This window comes from Salmo salar, chromosome 22, assembly GCF_965601325.2.
Source record: "Salmo salar chromosome 22, fSalSal1, whole genome shotgun sequence".
Classification (NCBI taxonomy): Eukaryota; Metazoa; Chordata; class Actinopteri; order Salmoniformes; family Salmonidae; genus Salmo; species Salmo salar.
In genome coordinates, this window is record NC_138312.1 from 22,193,234 (window position 1) to 22,212,055 (window position 18,822).

Genomic DNA, 18,822 nt, shown 5'->3' on the forward strand with positions numbered 1-18,822 from the left:
AGGAGAGAGGAGCAGGAGACACACATTAGAGCCTGGGTAATATCTAAAACATTGAAATCTAACATTGATTCAACACCCTCTGATACTTTCACCCAACAAAGAGAGAAAACAGTAGTTACAGAAAGAGAGGGGAGGGCCGAGCGAGAGGGAGAGAGGGAGGATAGAGAGGGGGAGGAGAGAGAAGGAGAAAGAGAGAATGAAAGAAAAAGAGAGAGAGAGAGAGTGGGAGGGGGAAGAGAGAGGAGAGAGAAAGAGAGAGAGAGGGGTGGAGAAAGACAATTTCTTGTAGAGTGAGTACAATCTCGTATGGTGAGAACAATCAGAGTCAATCAGAAGTCTGTTTGACCTGAGCCGGAGGAGCAATACACATGACGTCAATGGACTCTATAACTATGTAGGTCATACAGCTAGCCAAACAGGCACGCACTCAGGCACTCAGAATATGTTTTTAAAACACAGCTGAAACAGGGTGACAGATAGTCCATGTCTGTGAGCAGCAGAGCAGCAGGTAAAGTAGGGAGAAAATGACTGTGATTAGCACTACTGAGAGATGGAGGAAGATGCAAAAATACACATCATTACCCTACGTCATTATTTCATCTCACAGAAAGGTTGAAAGGAGTGTTAAAAACAGGATTGCTATCTTTTTCCTGGCACTCAGCAGGGGGAGACAAGGAAAGGAAGCCATCTTTAAGTATTGGGACAAAGCCCCACACCGAGCTTCAACACACTTCAGTGGTGTCCTTTCCTTTTCTCCCCACGTGGAGAGACTAGGAAGACCCCTCCTGCAGGACATCATTGTAAATAGCATCAGAGACTAACCTAACAGTTAAGGGTGCAACCTTCCCTGCTACCTTCCTTCCTTCCTCACCCTCCCATGGCACACCTTTGTTCTTCTGTGACCCACTAAGTCCATGGTCTTCATTTTTCAACCATGCGTACATTTCGGAGTAAATTCGCAACAAATTCTTAGGATTTATACATATATGCATGTTTTCATTGATATATCGGAGCCATACTATATTTCTGCGCTCGTGAGCGAGCCCTACACCCTCCATTCACCTTTATTGGTAATAAAAACACCCTCATTTGCTGTATGATTTGGAGATGTTGGAACAGGGCCATGACAGTTTGTAAAAGAAAGCGCATTGGCAAATTTTATCACACTTATGTAGAGGTGTGGGCAGAATGTTTGAATCTTTTGCAGTGGTCTTTTTCAAACCAAAAATACATGTCACCTATAGTGAGTGTCAAACATTCTGCAAGTTTGATTGTCTATTTTAACAATTTAAAAGTCAATTCTACAGCACACTACTATGGAAAATATGAATTGTTGTTTAATATTTTGTTCATCAATAGATTTAGTTTTTATCTCCTGCCTTGGTATTGGGTCTGAGTTTAAATAGGCTATGATGTTGTGATTCTGTCACACAGCAATACTGTAGCCTAACCATACTGTCAAATATTTTAAATTTGCTACCGGTCTATTTACTTTCGAGCATGTTTGGCTATTAAATGTGTGATGGATAAATGGTAGGCTAATAATTGTTGTGTAGCGGGAATAAACCAGTCATGTCACAAAAGCAGAGACATGTCCTGCAATGTGATCATGATTTACGCCAATATAATAGAAGTAAAAGAAACACACGCTGCCATGTGGACTCCTCACCAACGGCCAATGCATCTGTTTTATCATTAGGCGTATGCTATAATGTTTTTATTAACATTCCATTTTTATAATTCCCTTCAAAATAACAATATTTGCTTGGAATACAATTGATCAACCACTAGAAGTTGTCCGAACGCATGGTCTGAGTTTTGCGTGACGATATGCACACTTTACCGTCAAGTTCAAAATGGATATATACCAACGTTTGCGGGAAAAATAGTGCACGCAAGGTTTAGAGCCTTTCATGGTACGCACACACCTTCGATAAATGAGGCCCCAGGTCTCAGCCGACTCCGTTGATTCCCACTCTGATGTGTCGTAACCACCCACTGTCTTCCTCTGTTCCTCTGTTCGCACTCACCGTGTGAGGCATCATACATCTACCACAATCCTTTGAGTTCTCTCCCACTGCCCCTCTTTTCTTCAAAAAAATCATGTTTTTGGCAGATGGCAAACCACAGAGAGCTCTGAATGACTGTATCTGCACTGGGGTTTTATTTAAGCAGAGCCATGCGCCAAATCAGCCTACCTAAGACAGCCCTCTGCCAAGAACGACAGAGAGAGGGAGAAAGATGGCTTCAAAGATAGAGACGGGGGGGGTTAGGAGAAAAAGAGATAGGGAGGGAAGCTGAAAGAGAAAGATGGAGAGCGTGACCATGGGAATTATAGTTTCATTATTAATAATTGTCTGTTATAGCCTGCAACTCTGTCCCCTGGGGACCTTCTCCATGGGGTTACATGCTGTGTCTGTTCCTACATGGCCAGTACCACAGCACAGTCCCTCTCTCCCCATGCAGGCAGTCTGACTCAGGCAAACGACACCATAGAGACACGACAGAAAGACCAGGCCACATGACATCTCATCTTGCTATCATCCATCCAACAGCCCTGATTCACATGCATTTCCCTTCTCAATGACATGAGTGCTAAAGAATAGCTGTGTGCTGACGGCTTTTGGACCTTTATTATATCTATTCCCACGTAAAAATGGCAACTACGATCAATTAAGAGAAGCATATTTTGCGGCGATATCAACTAAAAGTGCTCCATCTTGTTTCTGAGTATGGTGACGTCGGTGGCAGTCGATTCTTCATGCTGAAGAATGTCCCGCTGTAACCAAGGTGACTGGTGACAGAGAGAGGAAGCAGAGACAAAGTGTCTAGGCCGTCCTGCATCATCAACAACTACCCTGGCTGGAGGGCCAAAACACCATAGAACAGTACACTATTACAGTACCAGGCCTTGCCTCCTCCTCAATTCACTATTTAACAAATGGCTAAAACCAACAAGTGCACATTTTTATGAATTCTGTTTCTCTGTTAAAAGCTGGAGCTCATTTCTCATTAAGGTTGCAAGTACTCTGCTGAACTGGAAGCAGCACTGTGGCGTTATAATTGAGATAATTGATTCAGTGAGGAATGGAGTCACCTAAATGAAAGACAAAACACTCCTCCATCACCTAAAAGACACTGCCTCTCCTTAATGTACTGTACACCTTGACTGAGTTAATCAGAAGTAAACTTCCTGTTACAATAGTAATACTTGCTCCAGTAAGTATTAAACCTCTGAGAGCGATGCTGGGCCTGGGTCTGCTCTCCTCACACGTGTGTATCTGAATGAGCGTACGGTGAATCACTGAGCATGTAGACTGTAAATAAGCCAATAAAACTGTAATGATAGATGTTACTACCACAATCTATTTCAATCAAGGTGCCAGGGTGGGCCGTAAAAGCAATGGGAGCCGCTGCCCTGAGAGCTCACGCGAGCCGATAGGGACAATTTGTTCTGTATGGCAACAGACATCATTTAATTAATACGTGCTACAGCTAGAGAAGAACAATCTAATCACCCACACACACACACACACACACACACACACACACACACACACACACACACACACACACACACACACACACACACACACACACACACACACACACACACACACACACACACACACACTCCACATACACACGCGCTGACTGAGACACACACACACACACTCACTGACAGCGATGTACACACACGCAAACACAGGCAGAGATGTCCACACACATGAACTCTCCGTGAAGGGGGTCACTTGATTGATAAATGGCTTCAGTTATTAGAGCTGGGACGATAAACCGGAAATTACCGACAACTTGCTAACTCATACCGAAGAAACTTTGCATACAGTTGAATTCGGAAGTTTACATACACCTTAGCCAAATACATTTAAAGTCAGTTTTTCACAATTCCTGACATGTAATCCTAGTAAAAATTCCCTGTCTTAGGTCAGTTAGGATCACCACTTTATTTTAAGAATGTGAAATGTCTGAATAATAGTAGAGAGAATGATTTATTTCAGCTTTTATTTCTTTCATCACATTCCCAGTGGGTCAGAAGTTTACATACACTCAATTAGTATTTGGTAGCATTGCCTTTAAATTGTTTAGCTTGGGTCAAACATTTCGGGTAGCCTTCCAAAAGCTTCCCACAATTAGTTGGGTGAATTTTGGCCCATTCCTCCTGACAGAGCTGGTGTAACTGAGTCAGGTTTGTAGGCCTCCTTGCTTGCACACGCTTTTTTCAGTTCTGCCCACAAATTTTCTATGTGATTGAGGTCAGGGCTTTGTGATGGCCACTCCAATACCTTGACTTTGTTGTCCTTAAGCCATTTTGCCACAACTTTGGAAGTATGCTTGGGGTCATTGTCCATTTGGAAGACCGATTTGCGACCAAGCTTTAACTTCCTGACTGATGTCATGAGATGTTGCTTCAATATATCCACATAATTGTACTTCCTCATGATGCCATCTATATTGTGAAGTGCACCAGTCCCTCCTGCAGCAAAGTACCCCCACAACATGATGCTGCCACCCCCGTGCTTCACGGTTGGGATGGTGTTCTTCGGCTTGCAAGCCTCCCGCTTTTTCCTCCAAACATAACGATGGTCATTATGGCCAAACAGTTCAACAGCCTATGGAGCTGTGTGGCATATATGAAAGCAAAACAGCATAGGAAACAGCATTCCGCTCCTGGAGCTCAACACTTTCATCTATGCCGTTTCATTTGAACCAAAACTACAGCAGTCAATCAGAGCATGCTTCCTACACCTGTTGTTGGCACTTCTCCCAAGTGATGTTGCGAGTAGCCTCGTTCATTAGTGGGGGGAAATGAATGGAGACAAAGAAAATGCTGTCCCAGAAATCCAAGAACAATAATTGCCAAAGAAGGACGCTGTGTCAGTTGTTTGGGCTTATTTTGTTTTTAAACCTTGTGACATCGAGCAGGGTGAGGCAGTGTGAGGCAGTGTGCTTGAACTGTAGCAATCACTCAAGGTAACAGAAGCAACCTATCCTCCATTTGTAACACAGGCACGTAATTTGTAACACAACATGACGTATGCATGGCAAAGAAAAACTATGCCAATAAGCGTCATGACAAGAATCGTTTGCACACACAACTCCCTATCCAACACACTCACCGATGGAATGAAATAACAGATGCCATAACGTACCACATCGCAAAAGACACGGCCCCAAATTCAACAGTTGAACAAAGTGGGTTCAAGAAGATGGTTCAGCACTCTGGACAAGAAATACAAAATGCCATTTACAAAATAGCATCGGTGCTGAAACAGGCGCACTATTTCGCATCAACAAAGGGAGCCCTATATGTCATTGACACTGCACTACATCGATGTCGACTGGAAGATGCGCAGCAGGTGCTAGCAGAGCAGACTGCCTACTTTCCAGAGGAACACACTGGGGGGGAGATAATAGCCCACGTCAGGGGCCAGGGGCCAGGGGCTGCAGGACTCGCTAGCAGCCTGGGATCAGCCGAAGGAGAAGCAGGTGTGCACCACAACAGACAGTGGGGCAAACGTCGTGAAAGCCACCAACCTAAATGGATGGACAGGGTTGCAGTGTTTAGGCCATCGACTTCACCTCGCCATCGGTATTTATTGTGAGCACAAAGTTACAGGCCTACATTTTGATTGTGTTTGGAGCAAATAATGTGCTGCATTTACCAAACACCAATATACTAATGGAGATGAACTTGGTATGAAATACTATTACATTTAAAATCTGAAATAAATGCATAACTAAATGAATGTTTAAAATACAGGTATTTTTCTGAAGCAGCATTATATCATCTTAGAAATCATATGCTGGGTCACCTGGTAACCAAACTTAGGATAATACATCATGCCAATTTCTTTGCCATGGTGTAAAAATAGAGCTAATGGAGAATAACTGTGCACCTCCAACAAAATGTTATTTATTGCAATTTATCTTTTATCACAAAATAATTATCAATTTATCGCCCAGTACTAGTAGTTATTGTGTGTATTGATTTGTTCTCTGTAAGCAGTGAGGTTGCTATTAGCCAGTGGTCTTTCTTGATGTTGTGTGGATACGCAGCCTGGTGGGGTTGTGTAACTTGGCAGACAGAGGAGAGGAGCTTTAAGGTTATCACCATAGAGGGAAGCCTCACTTTTGAACAGGATACCTCATCACGATAACCACCCCGAGGGATACATCAACTCTCAGGGCCTGCCAGATACTGGCTATCTGGCAATCAGTTTGGGGACTCATTGTGTGTGTGTGTGTGTGTGTGTGTGTGTGTGTGTGTGTGTGTGTGTGTGTGTGTGTGTTTGTGTGAAAATAAGTCAATCCATTTCTCTGTGCTCTGCATTCTACATTGGGCGTTGTTTCAGTGGTTCCTCCTTTAAAAGTTGCAGCGTACTGCGGCGCAGCTTGCATAGTGCCGCAGAATTATATGGCACGTTATTTAAGTGTGAACCACTGGTACCATTAATGCTAGTTAGTGCTAGTTTGACCACCAGAGGGCATCTTTGAGAAGCATTTGATAGCCTTCAATAGTGGCTGTACTAGAGAATGCGGGCACACGGGAGACCGGGGTTCAATTCCCCGACAGGGAGGAAGGAGTAGGCTGTCCTTGTAAATAATAATTAGTTCTTAACTGATTCCATATGTGTTATTTCATAGTTGTGATGTCTTCACTATCATTCTACAATGTAGAAAATAGTAAAAATAAAGAAAAACCCTGGAATGTATAGGTGTGTCCAACATTTTGACTGGTACTTGCTTAATTCATTTGATTAATATTATGGTGTTTCTACTCTAAGAAAAAACGAAAAACCCTCTGGGTTTCCGTTAGGATGGAACGGAAAATATGGCGCTGTACAACGTGACGGTCGGGAGTACAGTACTGAGCTATTTAGCTAAAGAATCCCTGTGTCGTGTGGGCACGCGGGAGACCGAGGTTCAATTCCCCGACGGGAAGGAAGGAGTAGGCTGTCCTTGTAAATAACAATTTGTTCTTAACTGACTTGCCTAGTTAAATAAAGGTTACACTAAGAGCATAACATTTCTATACCCTAATTTTCTAATTCTATTCTAACCAATACCCAAACGGAGATTCAGTGAAAAAATGTATCTCATTGATTTATCAAGACCAGTCCCCATGCTTGTCTCAGAGCAGCGATGAAATGGTGCTAAAATAGTTCACTTCAATATGCTCTTTAAATAAATAAGACCTACACCACTTTTAACAGCACATTACTCAACACTAGTGAGACTCATGTCGCCTACGGTAGGCCTACAGTATATCAAAAAATATGACATGACTCTCCGCCAATAATTACATATAGAGGATTGGAGGATATTTCTGTAATTCAGTGATATTTATTCCCATTTTAATTCATTATGGATCCATAACTAAATAAACATCAGCATTTTGAAAGAGTATTTTTATCATTATTTTATTAATGAAAGCATAAAGATGCCATTAATAGTTACATTATTTTAGTTTGAATGTGCAGACTGGCACTAAGAACAGAAAAGCGGGAATGTTTCCCTTGTCAGCGCCACTATAAGTGCAATGCCCCTTAGTGTTGCCAATGTGGCGGGGTGGGGGTCCACCACCCTCCCCCTTCCTCCTCCTCCCTTCCTCATGGGCTAGGTCGGTCTTCGGTGCGCGGCTCTGCGGCCCATCCCGTGCCCCCTGCCATTGTGCCTTGAACCTTGTGCGCTTTCAGTTGATACAGCTGGAGAACATCAAGGCAATCCTATTATGTGCCACTCGGGAGCCATGAACAAAACGACCAATATTCAGTCGGAAGTTTCCATACATCTTAGCCAAATACATTACAAATCAAATTCCTGACATTAAATCATTATAAGAGTGTGAAATGTCAGAATAATAGTAGAGAGAATAATTTATTTCAGCTTTTATTTCTTTCATCACATTCCCAGTGGGTCAGAAGTTTACATACACTCAATTAGTATTTGGTAGCATTGCCTTTAAATTGTTTAACATGGGTCAAACGTTTCGGGTAGCCTTCCACAAGCTTCCCACAATAAGTTGGGTGAATTTTGGCCCGTTCCTGATGACAGAACTGGTATAACTGAGTCAGGTTTGTAGGCCTCCTTGCTTGCACACGCTTTTTCAGTTCTGCCCACAAATTTTCTATGTGATTGAGGTCAGGGCTTTGTGATGGCCACTCCAATACCTTGACTTTGTTGTCCTTAAGCCATTTTGCCACAACTTTGGAAGTATGCTTGGGGTCATTGTTCATTTGGAAGACTGATTTGCGACCAAGCTTTAACTTCCTGACTGATGTCATGAGATGTTGCTTCAATATATTCACATAATTGTACTTCCTCATGATGCCATCTATTTTGTGAAGTGCACCAGTCCCTCCTGCGGCAAAAAAAAAACCACAACATGATGCTGCCACCCCCGTGCTTCATGGTTGGGATGGTGTTCTTCGGGTTGCAAGCCTCCCCCTTTTTCCTCAAAACATAACGATGGTCATTATGGACAAATTTTTGTTTCATCAGACCAGAGGACATTTCTCCAAAAAGTATGATCTTTATCCCCATGTGCAGTTGCAAACCGTAGTCTGGCTTTTTTTATGGAGGTTTTGGAGAAGTGACTTCTTCCTTGCTGAGCGGCCTTTCAGGTTATGTCGATATAGGACTTGTTTTACTGTGGGTATAGATACCTTTCCTCCAGCATCTTCACAAGGTCCTTTGCTGTTCTGGGATTGATTTGCACTTTTTGCACCAAAGTACGTTCATCTCTAAGAGACAGAACGCCTCTCCTTCCTGAGCGGTATGACGACTGCACGATCCCATGGTGTTTATTCTTGCGTACTATTGTTTGTACAGATGAACGTGGTACCTTCAGGCATTTCGAAATTGCTCCCAAGGATGAACCAGACTTGTGGAGGTCTACAATTTCTTTTCTGAGGTCTTGGCTGATTTCTTTTGAGTTTCCCATGATGTCAAGCAAAAAGGCACTGAGTTTGAAGGTAGGCCTTGAAATACATCCACAGGTACACCTCCAATTGACTCAAATGATGTCAAGTAGCCTTTCAGAAGCTTCTAAAGCCATGTCATCATTTTCTGCGATTTTCCAAGCTGTTTAAAGGCACAGTCAACTTACTGTATGTAAACTTCTGACCCACTGGAATTGTGATACAGTGATGGTCTTGTAGCCCATTCCAGCCTGACAGAATCATTGTAATTCAATGAACGTAAAGAATGGTCTCTTTGGTCTTGGCCATGGTGAAGAGTTTGGAATCTGATTGATTGATTGCTTCTGTAGACAGGTGTCTTTTATATCGGTAACAAACTGAGATTAGGAGCACTCCCTTTATGAGTGTGCTCCTAATCTCAGCTCGTTACCTGTATAAAAGCCACCTGGGAGCCAGAAATCTTTCTGATTGAGAGGGGGTCAAATACTTATTTCCCCCATTAAAATGCAAATCATTTTATAACATTTTTGACATGCGTTTTTATGGATTTTTTTGTTTTCTTGTTATTCTGTCTCTCACTGTTCAAATAAACCTACCATTAAAATTATAGACTGACCATTTCTTTGTCAGTGGGCAAACGTACAAAATCAGCAGGGGATCAAATACATTTTTCCCCTCACTGTATATTGTCCTGCTAATAACAGGGTTAATAATATATCTGTGAGAATATCCAACAGGCTTTTATATCATTTTAAATTAATAATAATAATAATTGCTTTGTTTAAAAAAATAACAATATTTTGGAGATGATTTCGTTTTCAAATAATGTAAAATGAGTGAGAAAAAGGCTATTCTTGAACATGGGGTGAGAAATTGTTACTAATTTGTAAATAAAGCCAGTTTGTTATTTGGATTTATTTATTTCTGTTTTTAGAGGGAGATAAAACCAAAAACCTACAATTATCTCATGGGTCTCCCAGTCGAGGGCAGCACAGGTATTGAACCAGCATCCGTAGCAACACAGCTATGCAGTGTCTTAGACCGTTGTACCACTCAGGTGCTGTATAACGTGACCGGTTGGGAGTGGCCTACAGTACTACAGTAAGACCAAAATAATCTTAACAAAATAAAATAATAAAAAACCTTAGTGTAACAACAGTTTTAGTAAGCAATACTGAAGTCGTGCAAAATTATCAATTTCTATTTAGGTTTATGTCACCCATTCATTGTCAGTTAGAGACACAGTAGGACCCAAAAACATAATCAGTGCTCTAACTTCCCCTTGCGCTGGTCTGGAGCAATGTAGTGGTGACGCAGGGTACCTTACTAAACCACAAATGACCTCTAAGTCACATGGCGTAAGCTCGCAATTTCTGAAGGAGGAACCACTGTACATGCAGTGTACACATGCACACACATGGCCCTCACGCACGCAAGTGCAGGTTACTGCTTGAGAGAGTAGAAAGTGTTTGAGTTAGAGGAGATCAAAGATTGAAAAATGCCATTATAAAAAGTACACCCACACATACTCACATTTGCATTAGAACAAAAGCATAGATGGAATCTCTGGAGATCCATACAGTATGCATCTGCCTAGTTATAGCGGTCACAGCTTCACTTCAACCTCTGAGGTCTAGAGATTGAATGATCTGATTCTTCATGGAATAAGAAGGTGGGGGGGGGGGGTTTGCAGTGCTTGGTGGGAGAGAGGGGAGGGAGACAGAGAGAGAGAAGAGCAGGAGTAAGAGAGAGGAGAGAGAGAGGAGAGGAGCGATGGAGACAAAGGGAGAGTTTGAGAGAGAGACGGAGAGCGAGTGAGAGAGAGCAAGGGAGAGGGGGAGAGAGAGAGACGGAGAGCGAGAGAGAGCAAGGAAGAGGAAGAGAGAGAGAGAGATGGAGAGCGAGAGAGAGCAAGGGAGAGGGGGAGAGAGAGATAGAGGTAGAGCGAGGGAGAGCAAGGGAGAGGGGGAGAGAGAAAGAGACAGAGAGCGAGAGAGAGCAAGGGAGAGGGGGAGCGAGAGAGAGATGGAGAGCGAGAGAGAGCAAGGGAGAGGGGGAGAGAGAGAGAGAGAGAGAGAGAGAGAGAGACGCAGAGCGAGAGAGAGCAAGGGAGAGGAGGAGAGAGAGACGGAGAGCGAGAGAGAGCAAGGGAGAGGAGGAGAGAGAGACGGAGAGCGAGAGAGAGCAAGGGAGAGGAGGAGAGAGAGAGACGGAGAGCGAGAGAGAGCAAGGGAGAGGAGGAGAGAGAGAGACGGAGAGCGAGAGAGAGCAAGGGAGTGGGGGGGAGAGAGAGAGAGAGAGAGAGAGAGAGAGAGAGACGCAGAGCGAGAGAGAGCAAGGGAGAGGAGGAGAGAGAGACGGAGAGCGAGAGAGAGCAAGGGAGAGGAGGAGAGAGAGACGGAGAGCGAGAGAGAGCAAGGGAGAGGAGGAGAGAGAGAGACGGAGAGCGAGAGAGAGCAAGGGAGAGGAGGAGAGAGAGAGACGGAGAGCGAGAGAGAGCAAGGGAGAGTGGGAGAGCAGAAAACAGAATCATTGTAATTCAATGAACGTAAAGAATGGCCAATCTGGACCCAAGAGAGAGGACTGGAGGACTATGCAAACGTGGGCGAGTGTGTATGTCTCTCGGTGTGTGTAAGGGAGTAGTAAAGGAGAGGTAATGGACCAAGTAAAAGCCCACTTACGCAATCGATGGCATCAAATGAACTTTTAATCATGGCAATTCAGTGTGATGGAGTTGACCATGACCCTGCCCACTGCTAGCTCAACAGAGCCACCCGCCAGCACACTCAGGCCAGCCAACACTTATATCTCCACTTAAGACAATACAGCCTGATACAGTCGAAGTTCCAGACAAACACAGTGCTCACTGCATACACTTAGACAACAAAAGGAACACATTTTTTTTTCTCCAGCAGTGATGGTAAAGCAGTAATGTCGTGTTTCACTTCTGGTATTGTGCATTGATTTAGACTGAGGCAGTGTGTTGTTCCATGCCCCTTATAGGGTGCTGTTAGGTTCTGACAAACAGAACGGACAACTAGACAAAGCTCAAACCAAGTTTATTCCACTGGGTCACACAGCTGCAAAGACATGTTTACACAAGCGCATATATTTATACCCTCCTACTAGGCAGATTCTCCTCCTTGAACATCTAGACAGCCAATACATATATGTTGCTAGGCAGGAACCTAGGTGGTGTGTGTGTAATAGAAACTTTCTTTGGCACTTCATCTGACCTGACCTCGGCCCACATTCCTCACTCCTCCCTAATCCACGGCTATCCAACCGTATCAGTGACTTAAACCAGACTGTTACCCTCTGGCCCTCTTCATAGGATCACTTAACAATAACATTATACATGTAAAGTACTTCTAGTATACTAACATGAATAAGAGTATATTCCAAGCTAGAATCCAACAGTGATAGAGGGTCATGTCAAAACCCTCTGTTTGAAAAGCCTAAGAGATGAGAGAGATGTTCTCACCTGAAAGAAGACCGACATCGCTGCAATGATCCTCTTCTGCCGCATGGCAGCACTGAGGCTGTCAAAGTCATCCGAGTTATACATGTAGATCTGCATCTGAGAGGGAGAGAGAATGGGACAAAGAGAGGGAGAGAGAATGGGACAAAGAGAGGGAGAGAGAGAATGGGACAAAGAGAGGGAGAGAGAGAATGTGACAAAGAGAGGGAGAGAGAATGGGACAAAGAGAGGGAGAGAGAATGGGACAAAGAGAGGGAGAGAGAGAATGGGACAAAGAGAGGGAGAGAGAGAATGGGACAAAGAGAGGGAGAGAGAGAATGGGACAAAGAGAGGGAGCGAAGAATGGGACAAAGAGAGGGAGAGAGAGAATGGGACAAAGAGAGGGAGAGAGAGAATGGGACAAAGAGAGGGAGAGAGAGAATGGGACAAAGAGAGGGAGAGAGAGAATGGGACAAAGAGAGGGAGAGAGAATGGGACAAAGAGAGGGAGAGAGAGAATGGGACAAAGAGAGGGAGAGAGAGAATGGGACAAAGAGAGGGAGAGAGAATGGGACAAAGAGAGGGAGAGAGAGAATGGGACAAAGAGAGGGAGAGAGAGAATGGGACAAAGAGAGGGAGAGAGAGAATGGGACAAAGAGCGGGAGAGAGAATGGGACAAAGAGAGGGAGAGAGAGAATGGGACAAAGAGAGGGAGAGAGAGAATGGGACAAAGAGAGGGAGAGAGAATGGGACAAAGCGAAGGAGAGACAATGGGACAAAGAGAGGGAGAGAGAATGGGACAAAGAGAAGGAGAGACAATGGGACAAAGAGAGAGAGAGAGAGAGAGAGAGAGAGAGAGAGAGAGAGAGAGAGAGAGAGAGAGAGAGAGAGAGAGAGAGAGAGAGAGAGAGAGAGAGAGAGAGTATGAATGAAAGTGTTAGGCATCCATCTGTACAACTTCCACCTCTCTCAAGGAACAGCTTGGATCTCCAAATTGCATCATTTATGACCATGTCTGCAAAGCCACAGCACATAAAAATGGGAGTGTGTTCTGCTCTCTGACTTCTCTCTCCTCTGTGGGGTTTCTCTGAATTCTTGAATTATACACAGGCCTGCTCTGTTTACAGCCAGCATGAAGTCATAAGGTCATACATTGGTTCTAGAATAGTTTTCTCCCATAGCGCTGCATAAAGAAACCCCCTGCATGGTCCTCAATATGTTGTCCACTCTGCTCTCAGAGACAGACACACTGATCCACACAGATCTACAGGACTAGTACTGTAGCTTAAAAAGCCTGCACAAACAGCCCTCTCCAGACTGGAAGGGTGTACAGTTAGACTCAGAGTTAGAGCCCCCTTTCATTTTTATCTCTCTCTCTTTCGTAAACACATGCAGACACAAAGCACAGGCAACATGGTCCATCAGACCGGTTGTCATGGTGATGTGCAGCAGGAAAAACTCACATGCAGTTGCACACACACACAGACACACATCCAGGCGGACGGGCTTAAGAACGTAGCGTGTGTCCTGCTCTGAGATAAAGGGTTTTTTAACCAGGGAAAAGAGATCACTCAGCGTCTCCTAACGTCCTCAGGGAAGGATCAGCTCCGTCAAACGCAACACAGCTACACCACTACATCCTCAACACCAGGATCTGTGTGGTGTGGGTTTCAGATGGGAAAAACCACAGAGACACACACTGCATCATCATCAACTGTGCGTCACAGAATCAGAATCATCAATAAATCAAGTGTGGGGGTGGTGGGACGTGGGTATGTGTGTGTACGAGAGAGAGGGGGAGTGAAGATTGGTGCTTCACTGTAGGGTGACAGGGTTTGTGTGTGTACAAACACTCAGTGTATAGAACATTAGGAACACCTTCCTAATATTGAGTTGCGCCCCCTTTTGCCCTCAGAACAGCCTCAATTCGTCGGGGCATGGACTCTACAAGGTGTCGAAAGCATTCCACAGGGATGTGGGACTATGTTGACTCCAATGCTTCCCACAGTTTTGTCAAGTTGGCTGGATGTCCTTTGGGTGGTGGACCACTCTTGATACGCACGGGAAACTGTTGAGCGTGAAAAACCCAGCAGCTTTGCAGTTCTTGACACAAACCGGTGTGCCTGGCACCTACTACTATACCCCGTTCAAGGGCACATAAATATTTTGTCTTGCCCATTCACCCCCTGAATAGCACATATACATGTCTCAATTGTCTCAAGGCTTAAAAATCCTTCTTTAACCTGTCTTCTCCCCTTCATCTACACTGATTGAAGTGGATTAAACAAGTGACATCAATAAAGGATCATAGCTTTCACCTGGATTCATCTGGTCAGTCTATATCATGGAAAGAGCAGGTGTTACTAATGCTCAATGTACATGTATCAGCCTGGTAAAATGAAATATATTTCATCCCTATTGTTTAAGATGAGAAGTTAAATGCAATACCTCAATAAAGCAAGACACATACAAGCACACACACACACACACACACACACACACACACACACACACACACACACACACACACACACACACACACACACACACACACACACACACACACACACACACACACACACACACACACACACACACACACACACACACACACACACGGCAGGCTCGCCTCTCATTCCTCACTGTATCTCCTGTCAAGGTGAAGCTCCATTCTTCTGGAGAGTGTTTGTTTGTTTTTGTGCGTGTGCGTGTGTGTGTATGTGTATGTGTGTGTGTGTGTGCACTTGCGTGCGTGCGTGCGTGTAATAAAACCTATTTCCTGGCACTTTCTCATATGATCAATATTGTCAATATTATTCCAGTTGCATTTTCCACGCTGCTGTAATTCTTACACAAAGCAGCACAACGTCCTTTGATCTATTTGAGGCATTCTGTGGGTTCCTAATATACAGTTGAAGTAGGAAGTTAATATACACTTAGTTTGGAGTCATTAAAACACCACTCCACACATTTCTTGTTAACAAAATATAGTTTTGGCAAGTCGGTTAGGACATCTACTTTGTGCATGACACAAGTAATTTTTCCAACAATTGTTTACAGACAGATTATTTCACTTATAATTCACTGTATCACAATTCCAGTGGGTCATAAGTTTACATACAGTAAGTTGACTATGCCTTTAAACAGCTTGGAAAATTCCAGAAAATTATGACATGGCTTTAGAAGCTTCTCAAAGGCTAATTGACATCATTTGAGTCAATTGGAGGTGTACCTGTGGATGTAAATCATGGCCTACCTTCAAACTCAGTCCCTCTTTGCTTGACATCATGGGGAAATCAAAATAAATCAGCCAAGACCTCAGAAAAAGAATTGTAGACCTCCACAAGTCTGGTTCATCCTTGGGAGCAATTTCCAAACGCCTGAAGGTACCACGTTTATCTGTACAAACAATAGACCCCAAGTATAAACACCATGGGACCATGCAGCCGTCACACCGCTCAGGAAGGAGACGCGTTCTGTCACCTAGAGATGAACGTACTTTGGTGCGAAAAGTGCAAATCAATCCCAGAACAACAGCAAAGGACCTTGTGAAGATGTTATAGGAAACAGGTACAAAGGTATCTATATCCACAGTAAAATGAGTCCTACATATCCACATAACCTGAAAGGCCGCTCAGCAAGGAAGAAGCCACTGCTCCAAAACTGCCATAAAAAAAGCCAGACTACGGTTTGCAACTGCACATGGGGACAAAGATCATACTTTTTGGAAAAATGTGCTCTGGTCTGATGAAACAAAAATAGAACTGTTTGGCCATAATGACCATCGCTATGTTTGGAGGAAAAAGGGGGAGGCTTGCAAGCCGAAGAACGCCATCCCAACCGTGAAGCACGGGGGTGGCAGCATCATGTTGTGGGGGTGCTTTGCTGCAGGAGGGACTGGTGCACTTCACAAAATAGATGGCATCATGAGGAAGTACAATTATGTGGATATATTGAAGCAACATATTAAGACGTCAGTCAGGAAGTTAAAGCTTGGTCGCAAATGGCCTTCCAAATGAACAATGACCCCAAGCATACTTCCAAAGTTGTGGCAAAATATCTTAAGGACAACAAAGTCAAGGTATTGGAGTGGCCATCACACAAAGCCCTGACCTCAATCCTACAGAAAATTTGTGGGCAGAACTGAAAAAGTGTGTGCGAGCAAGGAGGCCTACAGACCTGACTCAGTTACACCAGCTCTGTCAGGAGGAATGGGCCAAAATTCACCCAACTTATTGTGGGAAGCTTGTGGAAGGCTACCCAAAACATTTGACCAAATTTAAACAATTTAAAGGCAATGCTACCAAATACTAATTGAGTGTATGTAAACTTCTGACCCACTGGGAATGTGATGAAAGAAATAAAAGATGAAATAAATCATTCTCTCTACTATTATTCTGACATTTCACATTCTTAAAATAAAGTGGTGATCCTAATTGACCTAAAACAGGGACATTTTTACTAGGATTAAATGTCAGGAATTGTGAATAACTGAGTTTAAATGTATTTGGCTAAGGAGTAAGTAAACTTCCGACTTCAACTGTAAATCCCATAGTAAAGCATGTGTTCAAATGGAACCCTAATGCCATCAGCTTCTTCTGTCAGATAATAATTGATGGCAACAGCGGCATTGCAGCTCTACAGAATGCCACATAGTAAGTATAGAAGGGTGTTAACACACACACACACACACACACACACACACACACACACACACACACACACACAAACACACACACATAATAAAACACAACACAAACAAAGGAACCAGGGGACTGGTTGTTGACATTCCTGCGTGAATGCAAACGTGTTGAAATGAAAGGTCTTTTCCCCTCTGAGTTCCCAGAAAAGCTTGGACAAATATGCACAGGCTTATGGAGAGCAAGCAGCTTTGTATTAGGCCTGTCTCCTGTTCACATGAGTGTGTATGTGTGTGTGTGTGTGTGTGTGTGTGTGTGTGTGTGTGTGTGTGTGTGTGTGTGTGTGTGTGTGTGTGTGTGTGTGTGTGTGTGTGCGCGCATGTGTGTGTGTGTGTGAGTGAGAGAGAGAGAGAGAGAGAGAGAGCGCGAGATGTGATCCCAAGCTCTATTAACACAGGTCACTGTGAGTTGTTACAGACCACAGGTCACCTCACTCATATCAATACCATATGGGTTTACTGAAAGTCACAGGGAGCGTCACAGCAGGGGATAGGGAGAAACAGCAGTCATGGAGCATGACAATGCAGAGGGAAATACAATGATAAACAAATATATATTCTGTAAATCTTCATTCGTGCCCCGCATAAATCATTTTCTAACCTTAAGAAAAGGAGCAACCACAACATCATATTATTTTCGCTCAGAAAGAAAGCAAAGAATGGACATGACATATTCATTTCCCATTGTGAGCAGAAAAACACCCACTACACTATCATTCTAATACCACAATGCCAGAGAGAAGGAGAGAGATGTATTGACTGGGAAACAATGACAGACACCAAACACACACGCACACACACACACACACACACACACACACACACACACACACACACACACACACACACACACACACACACACACACACACACACACACACACACACACACACACACACACACACACACACAGCGAAGAGAACACTGGGACCTCCGACCTGCACACTGAAATCAGCTAAGAAAAACAACCTGGGTAGAAGACAACTATAATTCTTGAGAGAGAGGAAAGGGAAGGACAGGGGAGGAATCATGCCTTGTTTCATGGCCTTGGGGGGGTCTGTAACACAATTTCTCCATTCCTGTAGCTTAAAAACGGGGTAGGCAGAGCACGGTAAAACGTGCAAGCTCCATCTCAACTCCAAACAACCATGTTTGAACAGGGAAGGAGCCCCCGCTGCTCCATACGGGATCCAACATCACACATCTCAAAAGTTAGAACAGCAGCCAGACCCCCATAGATGGTCGGAGATGGTTTGAACGTGCTAACCACCAGAGCAGGGTCACGGTCACGCAAAAAATACCCCCTCCTCTCACGCCGTCTGGGACTGATAGAACAGCTCCTCTGAAGATGGAACATTCCTCAGACAGAAACAATCAACATCTCCCCTCACATCAAAGGCCCGGGGAGAGGAAGTGACCTGGCCCACTCATCATTATAGCCAATCAGCTGGCTTCCTAAACTGTGCTGACTGCGGGCCAGGGCCGGCCAACCATTTGTGCCCGTCCCTGTGCCCAGGGATATAAACATATTGACCATACATCTTCATTCAGAGCATCTTAACGACATTAACCAATTAGTTTCCTCCAGGTTTCGTTCCTCCAGGTTTCATTTCCTCTTTGTACTGGCTCAGAGTGGATTCATAGCTTAGCACACCCTCTCACTGGTGAGTGACTCTCAGAGCAGAGCAGTAATTATTCAGATTATAACTAATAACCTTGTCA

General features: G+C 44.0%; 1 protein-coding gene across 1 annotated transcript in view; it reads right to left on the reverse strand.

Moving 5' to 3' along the window:
• LOC106583020 (receptor-type tyrosine-protein phosphatase gamma) overlaps positions 1–18,822 on the reverse strand; it is a 287,378-nt gene that overhangs the window by 51,304 nt on the left and 217,252 nt on the right. The window contains exon 5 of the mRNA XM_014166758.3: positions 12,427–12,522. Coding sequence (XP_014022233.1) covers positions 12,427–12,522 — 96 coding nt within the window. The remainder of the gene's footprint in view (positions 1–12,426; positions 12,523–18,822) is intronic.